The 23,704-nt window shown below is 44.1% G+C and overlaps 1 protein-coding gene across 4 annotated transcripts in view; it reads left to right on the top strand.

Moving 5' to 3' along the window:
* Iqgap2 (IQ motif containing GTPase activating protein 2) overlaps window positions 1-23,704 on the top strand; it is a 278,808-nt gene that overhangs the window by 167,502 nt on the left and 87,602 nt on the right. Inside the window, exons 9-13 of one of the 4 annotated variants that reach the window (XM_006985748.4) lie at window positions 125-212; window positions 4,086-4,249; window positions 7,616-7,776; window positions 12,922-13,046; window positions 20,085-20,248. In XM_006985748.4, the coding sequence (XP_006985810.2) occupies window positions 125-212; window positions 4,086-4,249; window positions 7,616-7,776; window positions 12,922-13,046; window positions 20,085-20,248 (702 nt within the window). Of the gene's footprint in view, window positions 1-124; window positions 213-4,085; window positions 4,250-7,615; window positions 7,777-12,921; window positions 13,047-16,425; window positions 16,591-20,084; window positions 20,249-23,704 lie in introns of those variants that run through there. The other 3 variants (XM_076552086.1, XM_076552088.1, XM_076552087.1) reach the window with 3 other exon arrangements.

Below are 23,704 nucleotides of genomic sequence, written 5' to 3'. Positions count from 1 at the left end.
GGTATCCCACAGATGCTCCTGTTGATTTCAAGTGAAAAGGAGCAAGCTCCCTTTATCATTTGAGTTGTGTGCTGTGGAGACATCAGATGGAAGCTCAGGGATCAGTGAAGATTTTGTTTTGCAGAACAGCTGTATTTCAGAAGAGGAGAGAGACGCGTATGAGGAGCTGCTGACCCAGGCAGAGATCCAGAGCAACATCAATACAGTCAATAGTAAGTGATGGGTGATGTGTCGGAATGGATGTTTGGATAAGGTGTCAGCTTTCTTTGCCAGGATCTCTGCAAAACTTCTCACTCTGCCTTATGGAATGGGAAATCTATCAAGACTGCTCATCATTGTGATGCAACTTCTGACAGTCTCCTGATGAGTCTCCCTCACTGATGCTGTCCCTGGTCCACACACAGCATGTCCAAGTGTCTGCAAACTGGTTCTATCCTGCCTTCCGGTTTCATCACAGCTGTGATGTATGCCGTTTTGGCTCTGTCCCTTGAAGGGCTGACACTGACTATTATTTAGCAAAAGATTACAACTTAATGATTATTCCTTGCTCTTGATTGTGTGATGGTGTTCTGCTGAAATTGTTTAAGATATTATATTACTGGCACATCTGCCTTTCTGCTTTTTACTCATCCACAGGCTTTAGTTTAAAGTTCCAAGAATTTTTTTTAACAGCTTATATAGCTTTACTGCAACTGAATGAGACTATTGGCAGGTGAAATGAAGTTACATGATAGCAAGTTTAGTACTGTGCTTCTGAGCCTGTGTGGATCTCATAGTTCAGTTCCTCTCCACACCCTATTCAGTTGAGTGACTGTGTTCTGGTTTCCCTTCTGTTCTGTGGTAAAAACACTTTGACCACATGCAACTTAGAGGAAGGAAGGATTCATTTGACACACAGGTCACAGTCAGTCACTGAGGGGAGGAGCCAAAGCCAGAATCCAGCAGGAACCAGAAGCAGAGCCATGGAGAAGTTCTGCTTGCTAGCTCCCTCACAGGCTTGTCCTTAGGAAGCTTAGCTCGCTTTCTCATACAGGACCACCTGCTCAAGGAAGGGTGCTGCCCGCAGTGGACTGGGCCCTCCCAGGTAATAACAATCAAGATGGTCCCCCACAGACATGCTCACAGTCCAGTCTGAGCTGGGCATTCCCTCAGCTGAGAGTCCCTTCTCAGGTGACTCTAGGCTGTTTCAAGCTGATAGTTAAAGCTAACTAGAACAGACTGTAAAAGAAACAAAAAACTTAGGTAGTTAAAAATGAGCAAATGTGACTTTAGATCCGTCAATCATTAGACTTATCCTCCATCTAATAAAAGTTATCTTTACTTGAACATCAGAAGAGGCAGTAAGGAATTCTATTTGATATTTATTCTCTCAATTAATCTACATAGCCCATATTTTCCCCCAAACTCTTAATACACGAAAAACCACTGGAACCATTTAATAGATCACATGAACTTCTGCTGAATTTAAAATTGGAACATCCACCAAAGAGACCATTTCTAAAGCTATCCTCTGTGTCACTGCCTAAATACGCTGGGAACGTTTCGGATTGCTTTGAACACTCAAAGAATACACACCTGCAGGTCTGGCTGAGAAGTCTTCTCCTAAGTTATTGGAGTGACTGGTCCTGCAAGGATCAAGGATGCCAGTGCAGATTACTTCATGTCAGTGTCTGGCAGCTAACATCTGAGCTCGAGAATTTACATGAGAACTCATTGCTGATGTGTTTACATCAACCCTTACAATTTCAGGGTACAATTTCCTGTTCTTTATGCTACGGACCCTTGAACGTGTGGGTAATGATACACAAAGCCCAGGTTCTGTAGATGTAACCAACCGTCTTATTAAATAAGAAACACAGAACCAATGTAAAAGAGAAAGCCAAGAGGTCAGAGCTCAGAGCTAAAATCTCACCCTTCCTCCTGCAGTGGTCCTAGCTCTCTGAAACAGACCTATTTCCTGTGTGTATGTCTTTAAATAGTCTTTCTGTTCTGCCTTCTCATTGGTTGTAAACCCAAACACATGACTGCCTCGTCACTGCCTGTAAGTACCGCCCTCCAGGTCTTAAAGGCATATGTCTCCAATGCTGGCTGTATCCCTGAACACACAGAGATCTATGGGATTAAAGGCGTGCACCACCACCGCCATGCTCTTTCTATGGCTCTAATAGCTCTGACCCCCTGGCAACTTTATTTATTAACATACAATTAAAATCGCATTTCAGTACAAATAAAATACCACCATAAGGTTCAGTGTTTTCTTTCCGTTGTTTGTGAAGGTTGAGACTTCCATCATCCTTGGACAGAAATGGACAGTTACAGGAAGAAATTAATATTGCCAATGAGACAACATCTGAACTCCAAAAGCTTTGAGAGGAAATGGTCCTGTAGCTTTTGAAATGCTTATAAATAAGACAGCTTTCTTTTTTTGTATATTTAATAAAACTTTCTACAAATAAATACTTGAATACCCAGTGACCTAACTTCCTGACCACAGATTTAACTAAATTGGCTATACTTTCATTTCCATTTTAAAGTACCAGGCAATGGGTGATTTGTACCATCAGCACAAGCTGAAATTGATGAGGATGCTTCCATGTTTGGTGGCTTGGTTCTTGTGAAATTTTCATCTCTTCTCTTGGAAAATCTGTAGTCCCATAGAACTGAAGTATAGTCGGTGGTGTGACAGTGAGCTATTGTACGCTTTGAAACCTGCAAGGAAAGTGTGGGGACATCGACAGGCTCATCCCAACCTTGAGGGTTAGTGTATTAATGCCAAGGCATTTATTTACATTCATAGCAGCCAGTTAATGGTACTGGCAGCAGCTTTGGTGATCATGTCAGTGACCCCTCCTCAGAGACGTCAGTTGTGTTTGGACTCCTATCAAAAGGAGTTAGAGTAATTTTAGCTGTCTTGTAGCCATAACAATAGGCAGATAGAGTGCGTGTCTGCTTTTCCTGGTACCCAGATGCCTTCCTCAGAAGGCAAATCTTGCAGGCTCTGTCTGGTTTTCTCTTGACTGGGGATAGCTCATCTCTCATCCCCTTGCTTGGACCAGCAGTTGGGTGTCTGTGTTCTTAAAACTCTGCTGGCTCCATCATTCCAAGCACCCTTCCCTCGGTCACGGAAGCTCCTTGTAGCCTGAATGTTACAGTTGATGGAGAGATGAGGCATTTAGGGTTGAACATGCAGAGTAGAACAGCAGGGTACCGAGCTCTGCTGTGGGCTTATTGTGTGCGGATCCACTGGGAAGGACGAGGCTGGCTCCTGGTCTTCATGTTATGGTAACGATCTCCTTAATGAGGGAGTGCTAACCCACAAGGAGTGGCAGAGAATAAACATACAGAACACCATGTTCCAGCTTTACCTAAAAATGAGATTCACCAGATGGGAAATCCTCAGGATGCAAGTGGTTTGAAGGCCTCATGGGTGAGGTGGGAAAAGAGCTGGTCCTGAAAGAAAAGCTTTTTTTTTTGGGGGGGGGGGGGGGCGGTAAAGAAATGGCCCAGCGGGTAAAGTACTTGCCGTGCAAGTGTTAAGACTTGAGTTCAAATCCCCAGAGCCCACGTATAAAAGTGGATGAAGTAGCATACGTCTGCAACCCCACTGCTCCTATGGTGAGGTAAGAGGGCAGAAAGCTGGGCAAAGCCCCAGAAGCCCTTGGGCCAGCTAGCCGGGAATACAACAGCTAACAGCAGAGAGGCGGTGTCTCAAACATGGTGAATAGTGAAGACTGACATCTGAGGCCGTCCTCTGAGTTCCACAAGGGCCCACACACCGGCACACATGCACACACGTATCATAGACGCACAAAAGAAAGGCTTTCGTGGGGACCTCATACCAGCAGGAGTGATCCAGGACTCAAGGTCCATGGATGCTGTAGTTCTTTTTGGAAGTCGCCGCAGGCCCTCGAGTGTCTAGAATCGCTGACCCGGCTTCGCAAGCTTTGCCCACCTCCACCTGTGTGTGGCTTTTCAGAATCTGTGGCAAGTGATTGCTTACATTAGAACCTTGGGAAGGAGGGCCGGGTGGGCAGGCCAGCAGAGGAGAGCACACATTCTCACTTAGTATGCGCGCCTACCCGCAGGGCGGGCTGCTGTGGACCATATCAATGCTGTCCTTCGGGAAGGAGACCCTGAGAACACACTGCTCGCACTGAAGAAACCGGAGGCCCAGCTGCCAGCTGTGTATCCCTTTGCTGCTGTTATGTACCAGAACGAACTCGTCAACCTCCAGAAACAGAACACCTCGGTAAGGCACAGCTGCGTGCGTGCGTGCGTGCGTGCGTGCGTGCGTGCGTGTGTGTGTGTGTGTGTGTGTGTGTGTGTGTGTGTGTGCATGCGTTCATACCGCGTCCCAGGGAGAAGGGCGGCTGCAGAGAGAAGGGGAAGGCGGGTGAGGGGTGCAGTCTCCAGATGGTGCACAGCCCACAGCCCCAGCCTCGGTGGCCCACTGGTGCCCGTCCAGGGTTCATTTTTCCCTTTACCTCTTGCTTTTAGTCCAGGGGAAAATGCTAAGGGCATAGTTAGGCAATCCAGAAGTAGTGTACGCAATACACAGAAGAACAAGTGTTGCTATTTTCTCTGTGTGTGTGTTTAGGAAAGATGATAGCTGAGAGCTCATTCTGCTGCTGTGGGGACCCCAGGTCTGTTCCAAGCACCCATGTCAGGCAGCTTACAATTGCCAGGAATTCTAGCTTCAGGGAGAACCAATGCCTCTGGCCTCCAAGGGAAGGGCGCTTGCACTCACATATGTACATACATACCCACACACGGAGACACACACATAATTAAAAAGAAATCTTTTTTTTTTTAAGTATGTTCAATAATTTTAACTATTGAAATATGCTTTAAACCAGCATTTCTAGAGATCTGCAACTCAACATTAGCAGCCTGGCTTTGATTTTTGTAAATTTATGATTCTTAATATGCTAAAGTATTATACACTCATTTTCACATAAGTTATATGTCTTAGTTGGGGTTTCTGTTTCTGTGAAGAGACACCATGACCATGGCAACTCTTATAAAGGAGAAACATTTAATTGGGGCTTGCCTACATTTTCAGAGGTTTAGTCCATTATCATCATGGCAGGACATGGTGGCATGTAGGCAGACATGGTGCTGACTATATCTCGATCAGAAGGTACACAGGACACACTTCCTCCCAAAGGCCATACCTCCTAATAGTGCCCCTCCCTATGGGGGCCATTTTCTTTCAAACCACCACATTATATAATAAACAGAATGTTTACTCGAAGTCTGTAAGGAGCAGAGAGGGGCAGAATGGAAAGTACCGGAAGAAAGGCCGAGAACGTCACATAGAGAAGAGCTGGTGTGAGGAGGGTTGTTTAACGAAATCGTTTGCAATGTTTACCAGGTGATCGGAAAAATGTTAATTCACAGCACATATATCTCAGAATAATTTCCTCAAGGTTAGATGTTTACCTGGCTTACATGAAGCCATGTTCAGTCCCCAGCATCACCTCCTGAAAAACAAAAAAGTAAAATTAAAGGTTAAAAGCTAAATGTAAAAGTAATTTTTAGAACTCAAAGTTCTGGATTGGAGAGATGGCTCAGCAGTTAAGAGTACTCACTGCTCTTCCAGAGGACCCAGGTTCAATTCCCAGCATCCACGTGGTGGCTCACAGCTTTCTGTAACTCTAGTCCAGGGCATCCGACGCCCTCTTCTGGCCTCCTCTGGTACCAGGCATGCATGTGGTGCACAATCATGCAAGCCAAACACCCACACAAAGATAGGTAAAACCCTTTTTTTGTTTTGAAACAGTATCTCACCATGTCACCATGGCTGGCCCTGGAGTTAGCTGTGTAGACCAAGTTAGTCTTACTTACAGAAATCCTCCTGCCTCTGCTCCTTAGGTGCCACGAAAAGGAGTGTCCCACTGGACCCAGCTTTAATAAATAAACTTATTAAAATTAAAGGGTTTTTGTATTGTTTTGTTTGTTTGTTTGTTTTTGATTTTTCGAGACAGGGTTTCTCTGTGTAGTTTTGGTGCCTGTCCTGGATCTCACTCTGTAGACCAGGCTGGCCTCGAACTCACAGAGATCCGCCTGGCTCTGCCTCCCGAGTGCTGGGATTAAAGGCGTGCACCACTGCCACCTGGCTGAAAGTTTTAATAAATGATAGAGGAACAATGACTGGATCTTAAAAATAAGAACCAGCATTGTCTACTGATGAAAGGAGGCCAAGAGTGTGAGTAGCCAGCTCACAGAGCTGTGAATGTCAAGATTAAAAAATGAAAAATGTTTGTAAGTGAAAACAAAGTGCGTGCGTGCGTGTGTGTGTGTGTGTGTGTGTGTGTGTGTGTGTGTGTGTGTGTGTTGCACGCATGTGCACACGTGCCCTCATGGAAGCCTAGGAGGTTGGATAGCCTGGAGCCCTTCACACATTTTCTGCATAGACATAATTATTTTGTAGTACAGATTATTTTCTGGCCCTTCTTGTCCCCCCTCACTTCTAGATTTGAAGCTCAGACACTCGAGACACAGGCCAGCTCAGCCGTGGATCAGAGCCATCCATCGGCAGTCCAGCCCCTTCTCTTGCCCTTGTCTTCTGTCATGACCTAGTGGATATTAGGGGGTAGTTCATTGGGAGAGTTAGAGGAAGCGCTTCCACACGCTTCCACTGGGCTCTTGTAATCTTGTCTTGTAGTACCTTCTTTGTGTAGTAAATTTATAATGTGTGTCGTTGAGATAAAATGCTCTGTGGTTGCCACAGTTTCCTGTTGGCTATAGGAAATAAAATGGTGCTTTATTACTCTGAAATCAGGTTGTTTTTAAATTTTTCTGTGACGATCCAGGAAGCTGTAATAGGCATTTTAATATAAAGATGACATTTTGCATATATAATATTCTAAATGCAAGGATGTATATCCATTTTTTAAATAATTCTTTTTCAATCTCTTCACTATAATGAAAGAACTATCTTTTTTTTGAAATTGGCTAAAATGATATAAAATGATCAAATGGAAGAAAATGTTGAAAGGATGCTCAGAAAGCTAACCTGTCTTTACATAATCCAAATAAAATCAATTCATAAATATGTAAATATGGAGGGTCTTCCTTGCTTTATGAAAAAGCCTTACCTTAAATTACATCAAATATCCAGACCTTATAGTACATTTTAAAGTTTCTACCCAATATATAAAACCAAAATTAGCTTTTGGGGGTTAGAGTCAACTTCCTTGGCTTAAAGATCATATTTGTTTTTGTAGGTTTATAGCATTTAGGTAAAACTCCTCTTTCCTGGGCCGAAAACAGGGTCATTTACTGTGCTGAGATCTTACCTGGACCTCTCTGCCAGTTTTGTCTAACCTGTGGCTTAATTACCAGGTTACCTAGAGCCTGATAGGCAGCCAGCACCCCTGAGAGTGGAGATCAGCCATGGGATACAGATATTTGTGACATTGTAACTGTAGGTTATACATAACACAGCCCCCACAATAATCATCTGAAAGAACCTAGGAGCCATTTACCTGGCTTTCCTGAAAGCCAGTGAAGAGCAGGTGGGCATGCTTATTGTCACATGCATCGCGTCCCTGAAGCGCGTAGGTGCGGTGCATGCTTTGGGGAGCTCACTTTGTCCTGTGTTCGCCGACAGAACTACCTGGCCCACGAGGAGCTCCTGATCGCGGTGGAAATGTTGTCTGCTGTGGCTTTGCTGAACCAGGCCTTGGACAACAGTGACCTTGTGTCTGTGCAGAACCAACTCAGAAGTCCCACCATAGGTTTCAACAATCTGGATGAGGCACATGTGGACCGGTAAGGGGCACTTTCCAAACCTTCTTTCGGGGGGGGGGGGGGGGGGAGTGTGCTTGGCAGACCTCCCAAATTAACAACTTGCTTAATGGAAAAGTTCACATACCCTGCTTGCATTTTCTCAAGAGCTAGTCTACTCAGCTGTAAGAGGCCTTCTTTATAGCCCTCCTTTGCTGGGGACAAAGTTATCATCTTGCGTTAAGGACTGATTTTACCCTAAGCAAAGACTGCTTCCTGGAGGAGCTGTTGAAAATCTACCTTCCTTCGGGCTTCGTCAGGGGAGTTAGAAGTAGCTAAGGGCCCGAGGTGCCCATTCCACTGATAAGGAAACTTCTGGAGTTATGGACCCTAAGTGGGGCTCCAGACTCCCAACTCTTCTGGCTGTGTAAACCACAAGAGCTCTGTGAGCACCGTGGATTGTACCTCAGTTGGAGATTTTTCGTTTCAGGTTCCTAGATAACTGTGATTGCTAGTCATTCTTAACGCTGCGGTGGATCTAGAGAGAGAACTAAGGGCTAGAATTAGAAGCCAAATCAGAGATTTTTTCATTTCTCTTTGCTGCTGGGTGCTGAACCCAGGACCTCACACAGACAAGCACTCAACCCCCAAATTAGGTTCAACTAGGACAAAAGAAAAAAAAAAAAAAAAACAAAAAAACAAAAAACAGTGAGTGAGCCCTGACTCGCTGTGACCACCAGAGGGAGATATCTACCCAGATTTAGACAAAAAGTTAGCTGGTGACTTTAAACTGGCCCTAATCCACAGGATGGCTAATCCTATGTTAAGCACAGTTTCGATTCTAAGTGAACAGTGTCGGGTCACTTGCCTATGTACACCATTACCAAGAAGTGGATGGTCAGTAGCGTTACCTTTTTAGTCTTCCTGCAGAAATGCATCATCCTGTTCTACTCTAGTTAAATCTACCTGCTTCACATACTCCGCAGGGCTTAGTTCCCGGGTCATTTACTGCTCCCTTCATGCTAATGATGTCACGCTCCTCTCCAAGCTTAGAAACACCAGCCTGATCTCTTTTTCTTCTTCCCTTGGCCAGAACTCTGATGCTATGGTAGCTGCTCGTGTCCTCATCCACTGTGCACAAACCACCTATGCACACAGTACTGGGCAAAGGGCTTCCTCTGGGGTCCACCCTCATCTACTGTTGTGTCTCTCCCTTTCTGCAGTAACATCCACCACGAAGACCCCTACCTCTTTTCTCTCCCTGTCCAGTCGTGGTCAGTCTTTTCTGACTAACCCTTGAGCCCTCTTGATGCAAAAGTCTCAACAGAGCTGCTCACGCCTCGCTGAAGGTTAAAATCTAACAGTGACTCTTGGTAAAGTAATTGTGAAACATACCGGGCCAAGTGCCCTCTAAATGACAGTCGTTCCTTCCCCTTCCAATCCGGTTATCCATTCTGTTGATTGAAATTGCCTCCCTATCTATGAATACCACTTAAGGAAATGGGCCCACCCCATTTGACAGTCACATGGCTTGCATTATGCAAGTTCATGATCTAATAATAACTTAAAAAGAACAGAGGTAAGCCTGGCATAGTGGCATATACCTGTGATTCCAACATTCAGGACTTGCAGGCAGGAAGATGAGGAGTCCAGAATCTTCCTCGACTGTATAGCAAGTTTGAGGGAAGCCTGGGCTACACGAGACTGTGGCTCGATATGAAAAAATTTAAAAAATAAATAAAAAACAACAAAAAAAGAACAGGTTTATTTTAGTGCACAGTTGAGTTTCTGATCCATGATTGAGTAGCATCATGGTTTTGGACCTCCGTGGGCACTGTATACTTCAGCCATGCTATCTCCAGCCACACTGGACCTGCTGGCCTGTCTGTCTTATAATGCTCCCTTTACCATGAAGAACTTGGCACCTCCACTGAACACAGTATCAGTGCATTGCCTACTGTGGAGGATGCTCTCATTAATTACTTTGTGCTTCTCACCCCAGCCAGGTTACCTCATCTGGGAGCTGGGAGCTAAGAGATACATAAGCCTTGAAGCCAAAATCATCTGCTTGACCTCCTCTAACCAAATCTTTTCCTCTTCATCTATAAAGACAAAAATAAAGAAAACAACAAAACCTCTCTCCTCATCTACAGAACGGCTTTGAGGATTCAATGCTTAGGCCAGTGCTCAGCCAGGGAAGGCACCCCACCAATCCGTCCCTTTCACTTCTCCTTTGACCCCGGCCAGTCTGTTCTTGGGGGCTACCCTCATCCCTCCTAATCTTACTGTCGTAATCCCTTCATCCTAAAGCTTGGTTCTCATCGGAAGGGCCTGTACCATTCTGTTGGCTTCTTGCTAAAACGTTTCCCTTTGGTGCACCAGTGTGTGTTTCTGAAGGGATCCGGGGTGCCAGTGGGTTTGTCTGTAGCCACCCTTGAGGACTCTCACCTCACTCCTACAGAGCCATCCCTTAGATTTTTATCAAGTCTACAAGATGCCCGGAAGGACTCTGCACTTTCTTAAAGAACGGTCTCCATCTCTAAGAAAAGCTAACCAGAACAAATTGCCATTTGTCCCGGGTCTTAGTGTCATCAGTGCAGTTCATTATACATTAGTAAATGTAACTTCTCTGTGACCCTGGTGGTAAGGCAAAGATCCCAAGCATAATCCTTGGCCAGTTTCAGGCCTGCATTTGGTTGGCCTCAGTTGGAGGCCATCATCTGTTGTCATCCCTTTCTGTTTTGAAGAACTTTGTTTTCTTAAGCTACATTCTGTAGAAGTTAGCTCGGTGTCACCTTGAAGCGTGAAGAACTTTGAGGAAATCTGTCACTCCCAGGGAGACGGGTTTAGCCTCTTGTGGTACTCTTTTTAACATCCTCCACTTGTATGTGTCGAGGCTCCGGGAGAATTGTGTACCTACAGGACTATCCTTTACTTCCCTTGTGAGAAAGATGAAACATCACAAACCTCCTGAGTTTCTTTACTCTTGGCCACCCAGTTCACACTGGCTGTATGCTCCTCAGTGGTAAGATCAACCTTTACGGAAGTGAGAGTTTCCTGGTACTGTATCAAGATGGGTAAATTTCCCCCTCAAATCTCCCTCCATTTAAAAAAAAAAAATCAGAATCATTGGCCAGAGTCAACCAGAAGTTGTGCCCAGTGAGGAGGGTCAGAGGTCAGAAACGAGGTCTCAGGGCCTGGCAGGGAGAGGAAACAGAAGGTTTTGAGTAACCTCTATGGAGCCCTTGGAGAAATGGACAGGTAACAAGGGAATCTGGACTATTCTAGCCCAGCTCCTGCACTGCATTGCCAAGAAAGCATACCGTGAAGATCTGAGTGGTCCCCCCCCCCCAGGCTTCTGGCAGTCTGTTTTCATGGAATTTGAGCTCTTGGTGGGCCTATTAGGTGTGATGGCACATGCCGCTAACCTCAGCTATTCGGGAGCTTCTGGCAAGGGGATTAAAAGTCACAGACCTACCTGGGCTTACATACCAAGTTCAAAGCCAGCCAGGACAACTTAGTGAGCACCTGTCTCAACATGGAAATAAAAGAGGCTTTGGATTATAACTCAGTAGTGGAGTGCTTGTCTAGGATATTCAAGGATTTGGGTTCAGTTCCAGCGTTTTGAAAAGGAGAGAAGAGGAGAGTCATTTCATGTAGTTGAGGACTTCATTTTGCTTGAATTAGGTATGAGATTGGGTTGAGATGAACTTTGATCAAACTGAACATGTCATAAGCATAAAAAGTACTTTAAAGGAAAAACAAAAACAAAAACACCAGTAGTGGGGTGTTCACCACTCTAGAGTGGGGCCTGGGAGAGCGGAGCCGATAGATGAAGTGGACTAAAGTCTCATGCAGAAGCCAGCTTTATTCAGAGCATCAGACAATTTATACTCTGAGGGTTAAGAGATGTCACCTGAGTACAAGTTCTCATGAATTCAAGCTGTAGACAATCATAAGGACAAGCCGCACATGGCAAAAACATAGAGGCATACAAACAAATAACAATGGCCAGTTGTAGTGAATAATCTGAAAGAAACTCATTCCTATCAGCTACACCTAAGAGGGACACATTCCAAGAACAATTCTGTGTTTTTGAAGAAACTGAGGTCATAAGACTCCTAGAGTTTCTTAGAGTTTTCTCACAAGCACTGAGGATTCTCCTCATATGACTCCATTTTTGGACCATATTCTGACAGTGGGCTGGAGAGATGGCTTAGCATTAAGATTGCATACTGTTCTCATAGAAGTTCAGTTCTCAGCACCCACACCAGGCCACTCACAGCTGCCTGTCACTCCAGCTTCAGGGGACTCCAACTCCTCTGGCCTCCGTGGGCACTGGCACATATCCACACACACAGACACCCATGCATACACATATTTTTTTTTTTTTTTTTGAGCTGAGGAACAAACCCAGGGCCTTGCACTTCCTAGGCAATGCTCTACCACTGAGCTAAATCCCCAACCCCGCATACACATAATTTTAAAATAAAATAAATTTTAAAGAAGAAAAGTATCAGTGCTATAAAAGTCAGTCTAGTATGTGCTGACCAAGCTGTACAAGACACTTTGACCTGCCCGACTTCTCTTTGTCTAACCTCAGGACATCAAACAGTGGGGGTCACAACCTATGTTTCAAGCTGGGCCTGCCCAGCCTGTCCTCAATAAGCCAATTAAAAGAGTCAAATTAAAAGTGGAGAACAGGAAAAGAAGATTTACTCAATGTGGCCACAAAGAGATCCAGAAAAAACCCACATCCATCTTAGGGGTCTTGAAGTGAAATCCAGGTTTACATAGAGGGCTAAGTATATGCTCATCTAACCAGTTTCAGTTAAGGTGTGGTCCTGCCTACCATTAACCCATCACTGTCTGGCTTGAGTCCCATTCTGTAAGGTTGTCTGGCAAATTGGCAAATTGTTAGAACTGTGTGAAATCTCTCCAGGAGACAAGTTCCCCTTCTGGCTGGTACCTTTTCCTTCTGCCAGAATGAATTCCATTTTCTTTAGAGTCCATTGTTTGAGCAGTCTGTAGTCAGATTGAGAGACACAAAGTGTTTCTTCAGAATGATCTTCCTTCAGGCGGGTTACATCATCTCCATTTGGCCCATAGGTGAAACTTCAGATGCAGGGCATGGGTGAGGAGTGAACAAAGTCTGACATGTGTGTGGCATTACTGTTTTCTCTTCCACAGTTATGCAGATGCACTACTCTCCCTGAAAAAAGAAGTATTGTCTCAAGGGCAAGATACCTTAAGCTGGAATGAAATTCAGAATTGTATTGATATGATTAATGTCCAGATTCAAGAAGAAAATGACCGTAAGTATGGAGCATTTTCCTTCTGTAACTGAGTGGGAAAGCAATGTGTGTGGACTTCGTAGTCTCTGGATGAGTGCTGGGAGAGCTCGCATTATTATTATTATTATTATTATTATTATTATTATTATTATTATTATAAATGCACGCATTTATTATAATAGATTTTGTGCAGAGTGCCTATGAAAAGGTAGAAAAATAGATGAATGCAAGTCCTAATTTTTATTGTTTTTACCTAAAATGTGTTTCTACGGTTATGTTTCTAAGAAGAATTCATCTTTACTTTGGCATGCTTTCCTGAACTTGGACACTTTCCAACCTAGGAATGGAAAATGGGAGTATAATCTAACTGTATGGTCAAATATCACGACAATGTGTTCTGTTTCTAAAATGATGAACCGGCATGAAAATGGAAGAATTGCAAGGGCACATGGCCTGACGTCAGCCTGCGTCCTCCTTCTCCCCTTTGGCTTACACAGACATTGGAAAAGGAAGGCTGGGGGAACCTGGGCCTGCCAGACTTCTGTAGCATGAATGAAGAAGTTCCAGCCCAGGTTGTCAAGGGAATGACAAGCCAAGCAGTGAATTAGAACCAATCAGACCTCTGTTGTCCCTTCTAGCTACAGCTTTCCCTTTCCTGCCCTCCTTTCCCTCTCCCCTGCCCCCACCCTTTTCTTCCTTCTTTTCTTTCTTTTTTATTTGTTTCTGGTTTTTTTTAACGATCAAGTTTTCACAATATAGTCCAGGCTGGCTGCAAATTCAAGATTCTCCTGCCTCCATTCTCCCGTGCTGGGGTTACAGGCATGCACCATGCATGGCCCAGCTTCAACCTTTTTTTTTTTTTTTTTTTTAATTAGACACTGTGGGATTTATTTATGGGCTAGGCAGTGAGTTAGTCTGATTAGCACAGATCAATGCCACCTTGACTTGGTGACCCCAAAGAACTTCATTTGTAGGTACATTTCTCTGTTATCTCAGTATTCAAGACACCATCTAAATAAATAACTCAGGTTTGAAAAGTACGATGACCATTCCCAGTCTCCTTCACAGGCTCTTTCAAGTCCAGCTGTTTGCAAGGTCAGGCCTTTGGTCCCAGAACAGCGCCCTTCCTTAGCACGCTTGCTCTAGCAGATGGAGCAGGCACTGTCTCAGGTCTGAAGCTCTGTTGTTCTGGTGAGCTCTGGTGAGGTGTCAGATCTGGTCCCCCTCATACTGCATCTAACTCTGGAATACTGGAATCATCTGGGATTCTTCCAGTCAGCCTGGCTGTTTCCTGTGAGCACCCTGCCAAGTCTGCATTTTCATATTTCAGGGTCTTTTCCCTCTGGACTCCATCCCACTGAAACGGTGCACCGCCTTCATGGTGTGCAGTGGGTGTGGATTTACTGGGACGCTTCGATCTGGACACTGTCATGATTTTTGTCCTGTTCGAGTCCTGTGTATGTCTAAGCTTCTTCGGGGACAGCTCAGCTTTCTGTTGCCACTCTCTGTACTTCCTGTCCACGAGACGTGAGAATCTCTGTAATCAGACACCTTGATGAGCTCTTGTATTGTGTTGGCTTGGGAGCTTGGGCCTCATGCCAGATGTTACTCTCGAGGGAAGCAGTGATTTGAGCAGATGTTGAGCATCTTGGGGGTGTAGGCAGTGGATATCACTCTGTGTGTGTGGGGGTGTGTGTGTTTCACTACAGAGAGTGGCCGCTGGCCCTCTGTCCTCTTGCCCTCTTTTTGGATGCTCGTAGCTACACTCTGAGCTTCCTGCCTTAATGCCACCTACTGGGTAGGATTTCTTTGGGTAGGTGAAACACATTGTCAGGTCCCATCCCTGTTTCCTAACTTCCGGTCTGTTTGGGGTATTGTCTGCATGTGTTACCCGCCCACTTGAAGGGTTGCTAGTCTCTGTGGCCCCAACTGTTGCACTGTTTCCTTGTCTTTCCCACTGACTGAAGGGAGGAGCGCCACCCTCTGCCTGCTGTGCTGAGGAGAGAAGAACAAGTGTTTGTACATCTTAAAGAGACAGTGGCCTTTTGTAAGCAGAAATTATTTGTAACCAGAGTCTCCTGACTGCTGTGGCCATTCCCACAACCCATCAACGTCTTCTCATGGAGGGCGTATACTAAGCACCAGGAAAGTTATTTCAAATACTGCCTGCCCCCTTTCTAGCAATGGGGAACATTAATACACAGTATTTAATTTACCTGTACTGTGGTTTGATTGTTCTTCTTCCTTCTCTCAGAATGAGGCATTTAAAAATATGTGTCTTAAAAATCGGCGTATAAAGTATTCGGTTTCCTAAAGGCATCATTCAAACAATGTCTTGCTGCTCCCCTCCTCGTCCCTCCACACCCCGACCTTTCCGAGTGCTCCTTACCCCAGTCTTTCTGCTTCATGCTGATTGCCTTCCCCGTTCTCCACACCTCTCTTATTGCTGTTTAAAATTCCTGAAGTATCGTGTTTAATATCATACATTAAAGCGATAGCTTAAAAAGCTAAATATTAAGTGTTGGTTTACATACTAAAGAAATGGGTTTCGTTCTGACATTTTCATCAATACAGCTTCGCTCTTATTCATCCCCTTTACACTCGCCCCCACTTCCCCTCCCCCTCTCTCTATAGTCCCCCTCCTCCCCTAAATGGTCTCCTGTTCTACTTTCAAGATGTGGGTATTATATTAACCTTTAGACCTGTTTTTCCCTTCTCATAGTTCCTTTCTTGATCTCTATGTGAGACTAAAAATCCCTTCTCACATAAAAGTAAAACTTTTTAAAATGCCTTATTATGGCCAAATGAGAGTTATCCAGCACAGTAACTAAATCATCTGCCGGAGCTGTGAGTTTTCCTGGGGGTTATGAAAGAGCAGTGCCCTGGCCTTGGCCTTCACACTCATTACATGTGTCAGAGGTCCGCTCCTGTCTCTGACTTGTGGCTCACTGGGCCTGCAGCTAATAGAAGTGTTCAATGGAAGAGGTATCCAATAACGGGCTGCTAAATATGTTCCCGGACTCTGATGTTCTGTCGATTTCTTCCTGGAAAAACCCACATTTCTCAACAAAACCACAGAGGAGTATTATTTTACCCACACAGCCTCTGAGAGAAAGTTTTCAGATTTGAGTTGCTTTTAAAATTTGGTAAAGTGCCATTTCTTATTTCATCCATTAGCTCAAATATACAGGTTCTCCAAGAGTACCCACTGTCATTGGTCTGGAATGTCATAGCACCATGCTTAGATGCTTAGAAGAAGTAGGTCATAGGCTAAGGCACAGCAATCTTTATTCCTATGGGATTTACCTTTTACATGTATAAACAGAAAAAGTGAGGCAGATGTGCCCAAGGGGCTTCTGGGTAGGCTCCTTGGCTCCTGTGAGGTCATTCACTATGACGTCAGCAGCTTGTGTTGTTAGATACACTATCAAGTACTTAAGCGAGTGATTTCCGTCATGTCAGCTGGAATGCACTCCTTGCCAGGTGACCGGCCCTTAGGATGTGTGTACATCCTCTTTCTCACACTTGGTTCTGCTAAGATCATGTTTGGATGGGGTGTTTGAAGGTATTTAGAACAGCCTGACCACGGGGGTGTCTGCGTGATGGGACATCTCCTGTATGCTCCAGTTTATAAGTAGGAAGGGTGAGAGCAGCACCTGGAATTTGCCATGGCTCTCCTCATGTTTGAAAATCATTTCATTTGGATGTTAAAGCAATAGAGTTGGCTTTATTAACTTCAAATATCTTTAAGTACTGTAACCTGGAATATCTCTAATCGCTTGAGATGACTCCTTTCCCTCATTGGATAAATCCCTTTATTCCTAGCACAGTGGTGTTTGTGAGGTCACCTAGTAGAAAAGTGTTAGCCTCACTGAATGCCAAAGTAGGGGTGCATTTTTAAAAACTTGGAGGTATTGGGTTTTTTTGGCTTATTATGTTTGTGAAATGTCTTGGGATCATTTTTTATGTAAAATAATAGACACAATAAGAATATTTGTCCTTTACAGTGTGTTTCCTAAGCAGTGTTTAGTTTCTCTACCAGATCTTGTTCATCAGCACCAAAGAAGGCAGTCAATTCCTATTAGTGTGTGTGTGTAGATGAGTACATGTATGCGTACATGTATGCCAACTTTTGTATATTATTACTGGGTGCTGCTTTATTTTTTGATAGCATAGTAGTAATGAGAGAGACCTTCTTCAAACATCCATTTTGCTTCAAGCCATATAACATTGTCAGACTCCATCACCTAGCTTCTCTGCTTTGTTATTCTCAGTCCTGTGCTCTCAGATCTCTCAATATGTTAGAGATTACACCAACTAAACAAGAAGTATGCTTAGCCCTCCTTTGCCACATTCTTGAATTAAGGTTCGAAGCTAATAATGTGTATTATTAGGTAATAATATAAGTAAATAAATAATATAAGTAAATAATATAAGGTAAATAAAATAGTAAATAATATAAGAAATTTACTATCTGTATTTGAACCTAAAAGCTGTCCCCAAAATATACATAACATTGTTTTTCTGTGGAGCCTGCCTCTGTTTCCCAGCCACGTGTGACTATTTAAAAGAGTCACAGCTAAGCGAGTTTAACATTCATTTGCAGCAGCCTCATGCTAATCGCTCCATAGTGACATGGTTAATGACTGCCATATTGCACAATGCCAAAAATGAAAGGTTCCACAGTTACCCAGAATTCCACTAGACAGTGCTGAGCTGTGTGGATATCCATTCTACTTTTCTTTAATAAGGAAGAAAGTTGTTTGCTTTTGAACTGTTTGTCTTAAGACCCTTTAACAGCTGCAAAAGTGTAGTCATACAAAGAGCAGAATGCATGCCTAAAGCTTGCTGGGTTTGCATTTCATTTCTGTACATCTCTGCATTAAACTCGCCCTTTGATCCTATCTCCTGATGTCTTGTGTTGTTGTCTATCATTTTAGAGTCATACTAGAAATAGTTCCCTCTTGCTGTCCATATGCAAAAGTGTGCCTCTTCTAAAAATGTGCATTTGTTGGACTATAAATTAGACACCATAATATTTGCCTTTTAGAAGTGAATGGTGAGGCTGGAGAAGTGAACGCCTCTGGCTCCTCCTCCAGATAATCCTGGATTGGATTCCTAGCATGCGCCTTAGCTACAAGGCAGCTCATAGCCCTTTTTAACTCTATTTTCAGCGAATCCAGTGTCGTCATCTGTCCACAGACACAAGGCGCACATGTGGCACACAGACATACATGCAGGCAAGACATCCACACACATATTTTTTGTAAGTCCATAGTAGCCTTTTGTATCTGGCTTAAAAAACATAATCTTAGCATGTTTTCAGGACTCATTCACATTGTGTTATATATTAGTATATTTTTATAATCCTTTCCAGGTCTATAGAGATACATTTGTTTATCCATTTATCATTTGATATAAATTTATTATCTGCTTTTTAACTATTATAAATAATGCTGCCTTAAACCTTCAAGTTTTTATGTTGATCTGGGTTGTCAATTGGGCGTTTACAAGCAGAATGGCTAGATCACATGGTAATTTTGTATTTAATATTTTGAGAGCCTGCCAAATTGCTCTTCAATGTGTCTGCACCACTTCCGATCCCCACCAACAATGCATACGAGTCATATTTCTCAAGATTCACCATCACTTATTATTGTTTTTTTTATTACAGCCATCCTAGTGATTACAAAATGACATCTTACTATGACTTGGCTTGCATTTTCCTAATTACTAATATATTGTGTGTCTCTTCATATACTTACCAAATTTGTGTATCATTATTATATAAATGTACAGTTAAATCCTTTGCCCATTTTAAATTGATGTCACTGTCTTTAAATTACTGAATTATAGGCACTCTATAAATACAACATTATTATTCTTATTGAATTTGAATAATTGCAAATAGTTTGCCCCATTCTTTAAATTGCTCTTTAATTTTCTTTGATAAAGAACTTCCAAGCACAAAAGGTTTGATTTTGACAAAAATCCCACGTACTTACTTTTTTTCTTTCTTTGTGCTTTTGATACCATAGCTAAAAAGATAATTACTCGGCCTGAAGTCACTAAGATATATTCCTATGTTTTCTTCTAAGAGTTCTATAACTTTTAGTTTTGGCCTTTACACCTAGGTCTAGGCTCCTTTTTGAGTTCATTTATATACAGGATTTGATGTATGGGTCCAACTTTGTTCATACACATGTGGGTATCTAGTTGACCCTGCACCATTTGCTTTTAGCAATAGTCTTTATAGACTTTTTTTGCCCATTGAATTGTTCTTGCACCCTTGTTGAAAAAAGTAGTTGGCGATAAGTGGAAGGGTCCATTTCTAGATTCCCAGTTCTGTTCTGCTCATCTACATGGCTTTCCTCATGCCTGGACTCTGCAGAATTAGTCACTGTACCTTTGTAATGAGTTTTGAAATAGGGACGAATCCTCCAGCATTTTCCTCTTTTTCAGGATTCATTAGTTGTTGCTGTTCCTTGTGTTTTATGTGCATTTGGGGGTCAGTTTATGACATTCTGTTTTGTGGAAAGGCTCCTGGATTTTTATAGGTGTTACCCTGGAATAGATCAATTTGAGGAGTCTTCCTTCCTTCCTCCCTCCCTCCCTCCCTTCCTTTTCTTATTCTTCTTTCATACAATACATCCCAAAGACAGCCTCACCTCCCCCCAGTCCTCCAGTTCCCCCTGCTGGAGGAGTATTTCTACCTTCACAACATTGTCTTCAATCTGTAGCCATGAGATGGCTTCCCCTCTGTTTTGTTTGCCCCTGAGTTGTTCTGGGGGAGGGGGGTTCCTAATTTGGGGTATTCATATGTCATGCTTCTTAAATCATTCCCGAATGTGCATTACTTTTCCACTGCAATGGATTTGTGGTTATAATATGTCATGAATTGAATTTTTCTTAATTTCATTTTTAAATGCACATTAGATGCATAGAGAAATGAGATTGATTCTGTGCAGTCACCTTGTATCTTGTTAGCTCTCTGTAGCATGTAACATGAGAGAATGTGCAATGTGCTGTGACTTAGAAAACTTCCTCTTCTCTCTGCAGGAATGGTGGCTCTCGGGTACATCAATGAAGCCATCGATGAAGGGAACCCTCTGAAGACTTTAGACACCTTGCTGCTACCCACTGCTAATATCAGAGATGTGTACCCAGACTGTGCCCAGCACTACCAGGATGTTTTGTTCCACACAAAATCCCAGAAGCTCCTGGTACGTTTTAGAATGTTTATGTTTGTGAGAGGGAAGACTTTTGATGTGTTTGTTACAATTCTTACAAGCTACTTATCCCAGTGAGTGAGAATGGAAACAAGGCTGTCTTCCTGGTGCCAAGCACTAAAATCCAGACCCAGAGTCACTGCTGCTACGGTTCCACTGAATACTCAGTTGTAGGAGAATTCCTATCCAGAGTGCAGTTCCTTGGACATTTCCTGTGTGCCTGTGCTGTGCACACATCTGGTGGGGGTGGGGGTTGCAGAGGGCATAAGATGCTATTTGAAAATTCTCTGTCTTTGGGATCAAGATGGTCAGGAATTTATTGATGCAGTCACTGTTTCATAGGGGGTGGTAGGAGAGAGGAACAGAATAAGGGTTGAGATATTGTGCTCAGAATCTTAAGAGAAGTTGCCATGGAGATAGAACAGGAACTGTGCCTAAGGAGAAAGAAGAGGTGATTGGGCAGGTGGATAAGGGGGTTGGCATGGTATGGGCAGTGCTCGATGGATATCCCTGTGCTCCCCTTGAAGAGCCATGGTGTTATTTACATCTGGACTTACAGTAAGGGGGTCCCAGGAGGACTTCATGCTCTTGGAAAGATACTGGGCTGAGTGTTGAGACTTCTGGGACTTACTGCCCATGAGTGGGAGTGATGCAGTAGCTGTTTCTCTCCTCCGTATTCTCAGGTGCAAACCCAGCAGGAAGGAATGGGTAGCTGCCCTGTACACACCGTCAGAGCCAGGATCTGCCTCCTCCGAAGCAAGAAAAGCACTCTGCTTAGAGCACGGGTGTACTGAGCATCTCCTGTTTGCAGGCATGGCAGTGGTAGTTAAGCATCTCTCACTTAATTCTCATAATAGCCCTGAACCATTTCACCATCCTCACGAGTTCTGAGATAATGAACTAGGAGTTAAATAACTATGTTTGCGGCAGACAGCAAAATAACAGCGTTGAGAGAAGAAGTTGCTTGCTTTGGAGACAGGCAGGCACCATTCAGATCCTAGCTATGTGGCCTTAGTCAAACTGCCATGGCTCCCTCTACATGCTCATTTTCACGTGCATAGGATTAGAATAATACCTGCCCTGCAGTATTATAATGAGAGTTAAACAAGAACATGAGATACATAAATGTGCTCTTATATTGCAGTATATTGATGATATTATAAATATATGCGTGTGTATTTATTTTTTAAAATTTCTCTTATTTTTAATTTTGTGCATGTGTGTGGATATAAGTACCTGAGTGCCGAGAATGTACTTGGAGACCAGAGGTGTTGGATTCCTCTGGAACTGGAGTTGCAGGTAGTTGTGAGCTGCCTGATGTAGGTGCTGGGGACCCAACTCTGGTCTTCTGGAAGAGCAGCCAGGGCTTTGACTGCTGAGCTGTCTCTCCAGCTGTATGGTTTTTGTGTGTATGTATAGCTATAGCGTTTACTGTGGGTTTTGTGTGTATGTGTAGCTATAGCGTTTAGTATGGTTTTTGTGTGTATGTGTAGCTATAGCATTTACTATGGTTTTTGTATGTATGTGTAGCTATAGCGTTTACTATGGTTTTTGTGTGTATGTGTAGCTATAGCGTTTACTGTGGGTTTTGTGTGTATGTGTAGCTATAGCGTTTACTATGGTTTTTGTGTATGTGTAGCTATAGCGTTTACTGTGGGTTTTGTGTGTATGTGTAGCTATAGCGTTTACTGTGTGTTTTGTGTGTATGTGTAGCTATAGCGTTTACTGTGGATTCCAACACCAAAACAAACAGCAGCCTGTTTGAGTATTAGTGAAGCCTCCCGTGGTTGTTTCCCTGCCCTCTCTAAAAGGTGATTTGTCCCAGGACCGTGACTGTGTGCGCCCATCTGGGAAACACGTACAATGAGTGTTAAGACAGGTAGGGAGGGATGCTTCTTATAGCAAGAAGAAAAGACCAAAAAGGACCTTAATCGTAGTTTTCCTTGGCGCTGCTGGGGATCGAACCTAAGGTCTTGTGCATGGTAAACAAGTGTTCTAGCCACTGGGAAACATCCACAGTCCAGCAAATGTCCTAAATGTTTTATTGTTGTTGTTTTTTAAATAACATACTTTAGCATACATAAAAATGGGATAGACATCCTTGGGAGGGTGAGACGTGCGCTTAAATGTGCACAAAATATTTCCGAAGGAGAAGACACCTTCTGGAAAGTGTGCTCCAACCTGTTTGTCCACTGATTGGATGTTTCAAGTTTCTAAAGAATGCATGGAGTGTTCCCACTGGTAAATGTCAGCTGTGTTTGCTTCACCTTACTAAATGGCCTTGTTGAAAGCCCTGGGACCTGTGGCTCAGGCAGGACAGCTGTGAGCACTGGCAGCAGGTGGCTCAGCCAGGACAGCTGTGAGCACTGGCAGCAGGTGGCTCAGCCAGGACAGATGTGAGCACTGGCAGCAGGTGGCTCAGCCAGGACAGCTGTGAGCAGTGGCAGCAGGTGGCTCAGGCAGGACAGCTGTGAGCACTGGCAGCAGGTGGCTCAGCCAGGACAGATGTGAGCACTGGCAGCAGGTGGCTCAGGCAGGACAGATGTGATCACTGGCAGCGGGTGGCTCAGGCAGGACAGATGTGAGCACTGGCAGCAGGTGGCTCAGCCAGGACAGATGTGAGCACTGGCAGCAGGTGGCTCAGCCAGGACAGCTGTGAGCACTGGCAGCAGGTGGCTCAGCCAGGACAGCTGTGAGCACTGGCAGCAGGTGGCTCAGCCAGGACAGATGTGAGCACTGGCAGCAGGTGGCTTCGCTGCTGTGCTTTCTCAGGAACCACTCTTACAAAACTCTTGCTCGGCTAAGCTTTAGCAGCTGGTGGATGCTGCCTCATCTGAAAAGAGGAAGCTGGGGCTCAGGGTGATACAGCCAGTAAATGACAAGGTAAACACTCTGTCTTAATGTTCTAGTGCCGTGACAAAACACCATGACTAAGGCAACTTAGGAAAAAAATGTTTAATTTGGGGCTCACAGTTCCAGAGGGTAAGTCCATGACCATCATGGCAGGGAGTATGACCAAAGGCAGGTGCCAGAGCAGTAGCTGAGAGCTTACACTGTGTCCACAAATTGGGAGCAGAGAGAGAGAAAGACTGGGCCTCATGTGGGCTGTTGAAGCTTCAAAGTCCACCCCCCCACCCCGCTCCCCACCCCGCCCCGTGACATACCTCCTCCAACAAGGCCACACCTTCTAATCCTTCCCATATAGTTCCACCAACTCAAGACCCAGCATTCAGATATATGAGCCTATGGGGGTTGGGGGGGGGATCCAGCCACCACAGATGCAACCCAAGTCAGTGTGTCCACATGCAGAAGAAAAGTGAGCCTAGTCCTCCCTGTTCCTGTGGAGGTGGCTGTGTCCACAGTGCATCACTTTGACAGAGAAACTTGTTTTTGCTGTAGATTCTGACTATGTGACCCGAGTAAAGCCACAACATCTATCTATATTTTCAC

The sequence above is a fragment of the Peromyscus maniculatus genome, chromosome 15 (assembly GCF_049852395.1).
Source record: "Peromyscus maniculatus bairdii isolate BWxNUB_F1_BW_parent chromosome 15, HU_Pman_BW_mat_3.1, whole genome shotgun sequence".
Classification (NCBI taxonomy): domain Eukaryota; kingdom Metazoa; phylum Chordata; class Mammalia; order Rodentia; family Cricetidae; genus Peromyscus; species Peromyscus maniculatus.
Note: the sequence above shows the minus strand (reverse complement) of the source record. Positions and strands in the feature narration are given on the sequence as shown.